This window comes from Citrus clementina, unplaced genomic scaffold (assembly GCF_000493195.1).
Source record: "Citrus clementina cultivar Clemenules unplaced genomic scaffold, Citrus_clementina_v1.0 scaffold_1, whole genome shotgun sequence".
Taxonomy (NCBI): Eukaryota; Viridiplantae; Streptophyta; class Magnoliopsida; order Sapindales; family Rutaceae; genus Citrus; species Citrus x clementina.
Genome location: NW_006263303.1, coordinates 11,511,611 through 11,522,507, shown reverse-complemented (window position 1 = coordinate 11,522,507; position 10,897 = coordinate 11,511,611). Strand labels below are relative to the sequence as shown.

General features: G+C 35.2%; 2 protein-coding genes across 3 annotated transcripts; one reads left to right on the top strand and one right to left on the bottom strand.

Annotated features, from left to right (window-relative positions):
- Window positions 1-3,738: 3,738 nt before the first annotated feature.
- LOC18053763 (WD repeat-containing protein VIP3) lies at window positions 3,739-8,151 on the top strand. Of its 2 annotated transcripts, XM_024177495.1 has the most exons (3): window positions 3,739-4,326; window positions 5,725-6,351; window positions 8,063-8,151. In XM_024177495.1, exons 1-2 carry the CDS (start codon window positions 3,988-3,990, stop codon window positions 6,331-6,333), a joined length of 948 nt encoding a protein of 315 aa, XP_024033263.1. In that variant the 5' UTR covers window positions 3,739-3,987; the 3' UTR covers window positions 6,334-6,351; window positions 8,063-8,151. The 2 variants fall into 2 exon arrangements, with proteins under 2 accessions (XP_024033263.1, XP_006451553.1); XM_006451490.2 differs by lacking the exon at window positions 8,063-8,151 and having other exon boundaries at window positions 5,725-6,624.
- A 75-nt stretch (window positions 8,152-8,226) lies between these two features.
- Window positions 8,227-10,500, bottom strand: LOC18053762 (threonine synthase 1, chloroplastic). The gene is made up of 2 exons (XM_024177494.1): window positions 8,651-10,500; window positions 8,227-8,316 (listed from the first exon to the last, which is right to left on the bottom strand). The coding sequence occupies exon 1, from the start codon at window positions 10,226-10,228 to the stop codon at window positions 8,663-8,665; it is 1,566 nt and encodes a 521-aa protein (XP_024033262.1). The 5' UTR covers window positions 10,229-10,500; the 3' UTR covers window positions 8,227-8,316; window positions 8,651-8,662.
- Window positions 10,501-10,897: the final 397 nt, after the last annotated feature.

Sequence of the window (10,897 nt, the reverse complement as noted above, 5' to 3'; positions counted from 1 at the left end):
CATTGTGATCATTACTCGCATAAAAGGAAAAGTGGTGGCAATTAAATTAGTGGAAGAAACCTGTGGTGCAACTGTGATACCGTACTATAGTTGTATTCAGTCGTTGAATATCAGTAGACCCTATTAATTTAAATGTATCTAACGACTGAATACAACTGTAATATGGTACCACAGTTGCACCGTAACCTGATCTAAATTAGTGATGTATTATCCTCTAATTCAAGCAGTACGTCATTAACTGGAATATTTGACTATTAGTTTATTTAAAATAACAATCTTATTATGCATCTGCCAAAAAAAAATTATAGTCAATTGGGAACTTTTTTATATTTTTATCTTCCAAAAATCATTTTATTTATCAAATTTAATAGATTTTTAGGAATTATGAATGTCAAAAGGATCAGGCTACGGTGTAATTGTGGTACCGTATCACAGTTGCATTTATCCGTTGGATACACTTGGATTGGTGGAGTTCACTGACATTCAACGGCTGGATATAACTATAATACGGTACCATAATTACACCACAGATTTCCCATGTCAAAGATACTCTCAAGATAATCCCATCCTAAAATAATGTAAGAAATTTTGAGAATTTGAATAAGTCTGTTAGGAGACTGTGGGCTTTGGAGGGTAAATATGTAATTATAGATTTCTTACGATTCAATGCATTTTCCGACCAAGAATAAAAATATGATAATAATAGTACTTTATGACTATACACTGTCACAATCTGCTATCCGCCCACCAATTTGCTGGCGCGTAAATATTTTAGCTAAATATTTGGTGCGGGATATCCTAACGTGAAGCAGACGGAGACCACTTTACTGCATCTCCTGTGGGTACAAGCGAAAATCATAACGGAGGTTTCACATGTAGATTAATTACAACCGTCCGATGTACGCTATTATGACTAAAGATGCTTGTCTGTGCTACAGCCTACATGGGTCCACTTTTGTTGTTGATCACCCATTTAAAGTGTGACACGATTGCATATTGCTATTATGAACGTGTATAATGATTATACGTAAGAATTATTAATTGGGAAATCGGTGGAATACACGACAGTAGAGAATAAAAGAGACTCGTGCATGTGGGCAGCGGCAGGCACAGACCTTCGCATGGACAAGCCGCCCCTGGCCGGAAAGCCACCGACTTCTATTTTAGGTTTCCACAAAGTTGCGAAGAAAACCATTTACACATCATAGGGATGGCAATTCTTTCTGCAAATCTATCCAAACTCGTCGGTCAAAACCCGTTTGCTGCGGATAATTTTATGAGTTACGAACGGATTTGGAATTATTAATTAAAATCCGTATTTAAATACGGGTGAATTTAGTATTAACCAAATATCCAACGGATATCCGCATAGATATCTACTAGACCCGTAGTTTTTTAAAAATATTTTTAATTTAATTTTAATTAAAAAATATTTGAATCTAAAAAATATATAAAGAACATAATGCAATTATGCAAAGTGCCAGATAACTAAAGTATTTTTGTATGGTCTATTTTTCTTTAACTTAATGCATGAATTATTTCATTATGGTAATTTTTTTTCGAATTAATATTTGAAAATATTAATCTTAATCATTATTGTAGGCATCATGTTAGATGGGTGCTAATGATGGTGAATGAAATGAAAATATTATCTTGGAGACTTGTGTTGAATGATAATATAAAATATAATTGTTATTTTTAGATACTCGTATGTGGATTTTTTTAAAATGGATTTGTGTAGTTTATACTTCAATTTGAGAATTTGTGTTGGATTGATGTTGAAATTTTAATTTTTCATTTACATTGGTTAAATTTAATATTGAGTATGTTATTTCGAATTTGAGGTTATTATTGTAAATTTATATATTGAACATTTTGTGATTTTAAATGTATAAACTCGTAAAAAAATCCGCCAAATGCCATTGAGTGTTTGGTATAGAGATGGCCAATGGGCTGGACGGCACGGGCACGGCACGTGTCCGTACAGCACGGCACAGCACGAGCACGTCTCAGCAGAGCACGCGGCACGACACAGCACGCATGTGGGCTATGTCAGGCTTAGATTTTAGGCACGCGGGCCTTAAAAGCACGGCACGATTAGAAATGGGCCAAAACACGGCACGCGAAAAAGCACGTTTTATTTTTTAATGAAAGTAAACTTAAAATTTTATGATTTTATAAATAACTTGAAATTGAATCTTTTAATATATTTTATTGGCTCAAGTTTTTTAATTTTATTTAATTCTTAGTTTCAAAAAAATTATTATTGATTTATGTTTATAATTTATTAAATAAATAATTGATATCATGATTTTAATAAATAAAATTATAAATATCATGATTTTATAAATATGTATTAATATTATTATAAACTATGATATATGACTCTACATAATTTCAAGTTAACAATTAAGTTAACTCTTAAAAAAAATTATTATTATTGTTATTGTTAAGTACTAAAAAGAATTATAATACCATAGAATCAAACTTAACAACTAATATTACATTCTCTTATTATTATTATTGAATATGAACTTGAGTTTTGAATTTTTTATTCTATTAAATTTAAATAAAGGCACATGGATCCAAAAAAGGTACATATGCTTAAAAAAATAAGATAACAACTTGGCATGCGTTCTTAAAAAAATAAAAAAAAAGGAAAAAAAGGTTATTGGGCTATTTTTCCTAGGCACGGCACGGCACGTGTGGGCACGGCACGAGTGGGCACGAGCACGAGCACGTGTGGGCTTCCTTTGATGGGCCTAGGCTGGCACGGCACGGCCTATTGGCCATATCTACTTTGATAATTGTCAAAACTCACAGCGGATAAGTTTTCTTAAAAAAAAAATAAAACCCGTGGGTTGTGGGTGGGCTTAGTAATTTAAATTTTGGGATTTGGGTTTGGTAATGACAAATCCGTTGCGGGCGATGCCCATTTCCATCCCTAACTAGAGATGGCAAAAACTCAGGTAAGGCCTAGGTATGAAAATGTCCAAATTTGGTATGGATATATTTTTTAGACCTATAGATTGAACAATTTTATATGGGTATTTTAAGTTGGATTTTATATTTTATAAAATTATATGTGTATATTTTATTTTATTTTATAATTTTTAAATGTTATTTTTAATGAAATTGAGCTTAAAATATGAGCTTGAAATATTTAAAATTTTAAACATATGTAATCAATAGGCAAATGAATATAATTTTTTAAAATAATATATAGTTTATATATTTTTTTTATAAAATCCGATTTTTTAACGAAACCCAGGGCATATCAATTATCAAGTAAAGCCCTAATCCGATCTGCCTCATCCTCGAGCCGCATATTACCTCGCCCACGCATCACTTACATGGCGGCTATTTTTGACATCCTAAATTGTCACTAAACATAATTATGTGCTTTTTAACTAAAAATTATATGTTTTAACTATAAGATTTTTTTTAAATGGTTACAAGCTACAAATGTAATAGAATATAAGATTTATTTGCAAAGACTCTATATACAAACATTTATAGTAAGACTGTAAAATTTATTGATACGAACTTAGAAATCTACTCTCAATAATAATACTGGGGGTAAATATATCCCTATTTTATTTTTAAAAAAAAAATGAGAAAGATTGACCTCAAATTGATATCTTCAACATTATTGAGAATACTCCCACAAAATTATATTCATTGAGTTACCAAATTATTGACGATTTCCAGTCACCAACAGTGAACGATGTAAATTGACCCTTAATCAATTAGTAGTGGCAAGGATCCCAGCATGCATGAAACAACGAATAAGTAATCAATAAGAATAAATAAATAAAGCTGGACAGGCTAGAAGGCGAATAAAAATACACCCAGTTGAGGCCCAAATTCAAGAAAACCCTCGTCAATTACACTTCAAAACCTCGACAGGAGGGGACCACCAAACAAACCACACAAAAAGATCCTCACAATTCACGCAAATTTGTAGGGTTGTGTCCACCAAACCAAATGAAATTTGCTGGTCTAAAATCAGTCGAGAACGCGCACGAGGAGTCAGTATGGGCGGTCACGTGGGTACCGGCGACCGAGACTCGACCGGCGCTCTTGCTGACGGGATCGTTGGACGAGACCGTGAAGCTGTGGCGGCCCGACGACATGCAGCTGGAGCGGACCAACACTGGCCACTGTTTGGGCGTAGTCTCTGTGGCAGCGCACCCGTCTGGTATTATAGCTGCCTCTGCTTCTCTCGACAGCTTTGTTCGAGTATTTGATGTCGACACCAACGCCTCTATTGCTACTCTCGAAGCTCCTCCTTCTGAAGTCTGGCAAATGCAGTTCGATCCTAAGGTTTTGCCTTCTTTAATTTCTCCCTCCTTTCTTCTTCAAACATGTGGGTGAGGCTGAGTTTGAGTGAGTGATGAAGACTGATTTCATTTCTGAGAATCCAATTTTTGAGAAATTTTGTGCTTGGGCGCTTCTGTATACTCGTTAATTATTATTTTTTTAAAATCAATATAAAATGAAACATTTTACGGGTCACCACAGAGTAGATATTTAACTGATGCAACAAAAATACGGGACAAGCTTTTCACTTTCTGATATGGTTTGCTCTGGATTGTGTTTTACTTGCTAGGCTCGGAGGAGGCTTCTCTAACTTAAAGTTTTATTTTGGTCATCAATTCACTGATTCAAAGATAATATTGTCCACTTACTATAGCTAAGTTGCTAAGAAGATGCTTGCTAGCTGAAAGTAAAATTTGTATTTTGTGTTTTTTGTCCCTACATTTTACAATGTTTATTTATTCAAACGTTTTTCTGGGTCATTCATGTTAAGATGTGTTACTTTAGTGATTGGGTATATTTCCCTTGTTAGACTTCCAAAGGATGTGTTTTGAAAGAATTTTTTATATGAAATTTCCCTCCGTATTTTTTTTTTTTTTTTGGGGGGGGGGGGGGGGGTGTTTGTACAGTGAAAATTCCATGTAGCTGTCACTTGTTTGTCATTTATATATTTTTTATTTCTTTATAGTGCATGGAAGTGTTTTCTTTTACTGGGTCAAGACTATTTTATCTCTATATGGAAGAATATCTTTATGGCAAGTGACGGGATCTGGGTTATGATAATTTTCCTTTTTGATTTGTATAATTTACCAACATTACAACTATTAACAGTTGCAATATTCATGCACTTAACTTGAATCCATCATTACGCTTGTCTGGTCTATCATAATGACTGATGATTTGATTCCCAAGATTCATGTAGAGCTGGGTAAGCTCTACACAATTTGTTTAAAATTGAAGCATTCACATCAGTGTTGACTTTTAAGGTCCTATCAGAAGAGGGTCTTGACTTCACAAGAACTTCTACCCACTTGAAGATCCATTTGATTAAACATAGTTGTTAATGTAGTTGCTATTTCAATTATTATTATTGTTATTTTGTTACCGATCAGGTACTCAATTTACTTTTTGATTATATTAAAATGAATGTGTATGTCGTCTGTTTCAATCCTTTTCTAGTCTTTGTATATATGTGTGTGTTTTACAGTGGTTGGCTCTGCCTATTTAATTTTTATCAGTGAACATGCCATTGTTTCTTTCATACTTGATAAATATAGAAGAATTTATTTACTATGAGTAAAGATGTGCTTTGTGCACCAGTTGATCAAAATGGAAAGTGGAAGTCTTTAAGCTCCTTTTGTAAATTTTACTGATACTTGGTGCTAATGGTTTTTCTCCCATCAGGGTACCACTCTAGCTGTTGCTGGAGGGGGTAGTGCATCTGTAAAGCTCTGGGACACAGCCACTTGGAATCTGATTGCCACCCTGTCAATTCCTCGTCCAGAAGGACTGAAGCCGACAGATAAAAGTAGCAGCAAGAAGTTTGTTCTATCAGTTGCATGGAGTCCTGATGGCAGACGAATTGCTTGTGGTTCAATGGATGGCACAATTTCTGTTTTTGATGTTACCCGTGCCAAATTCCTGCATCATCTGGAAGGCCATTTCATGCCTGTGCGTTCTCTTGTTTATTCCCCTGTTGATCCACGTGTTCTCTTCTCTGCATCAGATGATACTCATGTGCACATGTATGATGCTGAGGGTAAAAGTCTGGTTACGGCAATGTCTGGTCATGCTAGTTGGGTGTTGAGTGTTGATGCAAGCCCCGATGGAGCAGCTATTACAACAGGCTCAAGTGATAGAACTGTAAAGCTCTGGGATCTTAACATGAGAGCAGCCATGCAGTCAATGACTAACCACACAGACCAGGTCTGGGGAGTGTCATTTAGACCACTAGGAGGTCGGGTTGTTAGCGTATCAGATGACAAAAGCATATCACTCTATGAATACTCCTGATGATAAGGCATTTTCAGAGTAAGACTATTGCAAAGTTTTTGTTTGTTATTTGAAAATGCTAATGCTATTGTTGTTCTTAACTGCATTGGTCTGAAATTGTATGACTTTCCAACCTATATTAGTCTTCTGCTTAACTTGTTTTTTTGATCATTTTCATCATCTGATCTTCGCCGACATTTGGTGTACTGATGTCTAGTAGTTGTGCACAATTAGTTGGCATGGTGGTAAAGTGACTTCTCACTTTGCTTTGGATGCTAAGAATATGATGAGATAGATCTACATTACCCTGTCTTTTTTACCCCCTATTCAAAAGCTTTGATTATTGATGCAATTGTTAGTTTTGTCATATTGAAATCAACATAGAATATTTATGCGCATGCTATTTTCGTAATAGGCAATAACTCCATTGTATAAAAAGTTTTAAAGCAAAATAAGGATAAATGTGTTTGCTTGATATTTTATTTTAAGAATATAAAATATATATTTTATTATAAGAAAATATGTTTAAAAATAGTAAAAAGTATAAGAAAAATATTTATATTAATTTAGAAAATATTTTATTATTAATTTTTTAAACTTTTATTTTTATTTTAATATTTAACTCTTTTAGTTTAATTTTAATTTATGTAATTTATTTAATTAATAATAAAATAAATAAAAATGTATTTAAAAATAAAGTTAATACTGTAAAATTACGATGCTGGGTATTTACCATTATAAAAATAATAGGGATTTAAATTTTAAAAAAATTATCTCCCTTCACATATTTATGAGTGGTTTTCACATTAGGAATTTCTGATCATATTAAAGTTATGAATAAATTAGAAGATAAAAAAAAAACATATATTAATATAGTACATGATAAATACACATATTAGAGTCTTTGTTTTAAAATATAAATTTTAATACATTAACAAACAAAAATATATATAACTTTTAGCGAGGGTGCCGCTAAAATACAAAAAAATATATATTTTAATACATTAAAATTTTTTTTTTTGTCTGTTAATATATTGAAATGTATTTTTAATTTAAAAGAAATTTGTTACATTCTTACGCTGGTACACCACGTTACGGGTATTCCATCTCTATAATAGCCACTTTTTGACTAAATTAATCTCCAATTCCAAATTTCCAATAATGGTTACAAATATTTGCTGGATTTTTTGTTTTAATCTCTTTGAGCCAATAAAATAATTCTCAGCAGTGTACTGTGTAATAGGGTGATGATATTTCAAAAACAATAGTAATCATAACAATTCTTAGCTCCCGGACTGATACGATAATAGCACATAGGTCACCACCTTTATTTCCACAGAAGTAAAAGAAAATTTTAAATTTTAAGAATAGGGTAAAGATAAAAAATAGTGAAAACATTCTTAGGTGGCCAAAAGGCCAGCTTTTCAATGAGAAGACTTTTATCGTTGATACAACTTCAATATGCCGTCACTAAAAAGCTAAAATCATATGCTATCTAATGCGGCTGAAAAACATTGGTTGTTTCAACACACCCATCCATCCATATACAAGATAAACATGGTCACGATGTTAACCAATGACATACCAATCATTAGAAATAAGGTCTTGTTCCTTTATTAAGTCAATGTCTAACTCTAGTAGGAAAGAGCAGCCTTCAAGCTTCGATGAACATGTGAGTTAATAATAATAAAAAATTAGGAGTTGTTCCTTTCAAATGACTGCTAATTCATTCCTTTTATCTCTCTGTCAGGTAAGTAGAAAATTTGTCAACGAAAATTCGCTGTTACACAATTAATCCAGTGAAGACTGGAGCAGAAAATACAACAAACCTTCATTCTTGATGATTACAGACTTCAGACGGTTGCAAAGTGTATCAGAGCTACTGAAACTATTCATGCTGTTCTCCAATTTCACATCCATTCTTCTGGTTCTTTTAGAAAACTTAATTACTCAAAGCAACAGTAATGTACCGTATGAGGGCACTAAACTTTGAATTACAACCACCTAAACATAGACCAAAATTGTGCTGTATATAGTCAGAAGGTGAAATGTAAAAGTTGAGGCAAGGCGAGATCTACAATTTATTAAACTTGCTGATCTACTAGTAGAGCAAAGAAAACATTTTCTACAAGTTCATTCCAAAAGAAGAAGAATACGCAAATCAATAAAAACTGACCCAGATGGTAAAACTTATACTAGTAATTCAAAAGAATTTATTGAGCCTTGCAGATTATTTCTACTCACTGTATTCTATAAATGAAACGAAGCAAACTGCCACCAAATGCAGCATCAAAAGTCAAAAAACCAAACATTAGCAAGAATACAAATGTTAACTTACTGTCTCCATCAGCTATATTGGAGCTTTGCTTCCCAAATACTTCTTCAACACATCCATTACTGCTCCAAAATCAGCCTTTACTTGCACAGGTGGATTAGCGAACCGGCAAGCCATATCCTTAATCTCCTTGGAATGATAATCAATTTTACTCTGTGTGAACTTCAACCCATGAGCTGTACTGACCACCACCGTCCTATCCAAGGGGCCAATAACCCCCGAGTTCCTAAGCTTAATCAAGGCTGTCAACGCCACCCCAGTATGGGGGCATATAAACATTCCAGTGGAATCTGCCTGTGCCATTGCATCCATCAGCTCCTCCTCAGTTGCTTCCTCAACAATCCCATTACAATTTTTCAAGGCATAAACAGCCCTATCTATAGACACCGGGTCGCCTATCTGAATAGCAGATGCAAAGGTTGTACTCGCTTTGACGGCCTTAAAATCCTTCCATCCCGATTTATAATACAAATAAAGCGGATTAGCATTTGCCGCCTGAGTACAAACAAGCCGAGGCATTCTATCTACAAGCCCTAATTCATGACACATCTTGAAACCTTTGTAGAAGGCATAAATGTTACCAAGATTGCCACCAGGTACAATCACCCAATCTGGCACTTCCCAATCAAACTGCTGCAATATCTCTACGGCAGCAGTTTTTTGACCTTCAAGCCTTAAACTATTCAATGAATTGGCCAAATAAATCGGCAATTCAGAAGTAACTTCTCTAATTAACTTCATACAACCATCGAAATCAGTATCAATACTCAAAACAAAAGCCCCATTGGCAATTGGCTGCACCAATTGAGCTATTGAAATCTTATTGGCAGGTAAAAACACAATGGAAGGAATACCTGCTGAGGCACAATAAGCAGATAGAGCAGCTGATGTGTCACCGGTGGATGCACAGCCGACTCCGACGACGGGTCGTTTCATTTTACGAAGTCTGTTGACTTGGCTGACCAAAACGGTCATGCCCAAGTCTTTGAAACTCCCAGTGTGGCTAATACCGCAGTGTTTAACCCACAAATCATTCATGCCCAGGAACTGTTTGCCAAAACGCTCCGCCCAGAACAAGTTGGAGTTCCCTTCAAAGGCCGAAACAATGTCGTCAGGATCGATCTCAGGTAGGACCCACTCCTTTTTGCTCCACACTCCGGAACCATAAGGCCAAGTGGTCTTACCCACGCGAGAGTCGAAGAGGTCTCTCCAGTAGGCGCCGTCGAATTTCTTCAACGACTCCATGTCGTGCTGAACGTCGAGAAGGCCGCCGGAGCGGCTCCGGTAGACAATCTCGTCGAGCGAGTAGAACTCGGGTGAATCAGGACCCGCATTGAAGGGTACGTACTTCGCGGAAAAAGTGTTATTTGTAGTGGAACGTTGTCGTCGAGCTTCGTCACGAATGTTCTCATCGGCTGCGCGGCGATTTTTTGAAGCCGCTGCTGGTGGAGGAGGAGAGGAGGGATTGGATGTGGAGAAGCTGCAAGAGATAACGGTGGGCGGACGGTATGTGAGGCGAGGGTGGTTTTGATTGAACGGTTTGATTTTGGTTTGGGGGTGAAACAGTGAGCAAGATGCCATGTTCGATAAATGCTCACAGCGGCTGTCGTTTTGGGTATCTTTGTGCTGGTGCTCGTGTTGTGTAGTCAGTTGCTTGTCCAGTTGTTTGTGTGATCCTTAAAACTAGTGACTGATACGGCGCCGTTTCGATTATCACTAATCAGCACCATCTTTGTTCTTTTAACACGTACGTACTACTACGTGTGTTTAATTTGCGTTGTCGGTAGTTCAGAAACGGTGCTATTCAGCAGGAGAAGCGAACAGGTTGGCGGATCGGCATCATGATTGTGGAATTATAGAAATTTTAATTTGTTAAGTATTTTCTGTTTTTATTTATTAATTATACAAGCGGAATTTTATTAATTTTCGTACGTTTTCTTTCTTAGATGTCCAATTTTGCTAATCAGGTGCAGAAGCCGGAAACTTCAGTTGCAGGGGGAGTGAAAAATGTTAAAAAAATTTATATGAAATAATAATAATTAGGGAAATTATCATTTGTATACCCTTAGTTTACTCCATTATCAAAAATACTACAATACTTTAAGGGTGTATCAATCGTCCACCCTAAGTTGACAAAATATATCAGCTGACCACTAAACCGTTAGTTGCCGTTTACATATGATGACGTCAGAAGGATAATTTGGTCTTTTCATATGATACAAGTGATAATTTAAGGGTATACAAGTGATA

Coding starts and splice junctions, on each gene's coding strand:
- LOC18053763 (XM_024177495.1), top strand. CDS start 3,988: ATGAAATTTGCTGGTCTAAAATCAGTCGAGAACGCGCACGAGGAGTCA. Junction 4,327..5,724: donor AAATGCAGTTCGATCCTAAG/GTTTTGCCTTCT, acceptor TTCTCCCATCAG/GGTACCACTCTAGCTGTTGC.
- LOC18053762 (XM_024177494.1), bottom strand. CDS start 10,228: ATGGCATCTTGCTCACTGTTTCACCCCCAAACCAAAATCAAACCGTTC.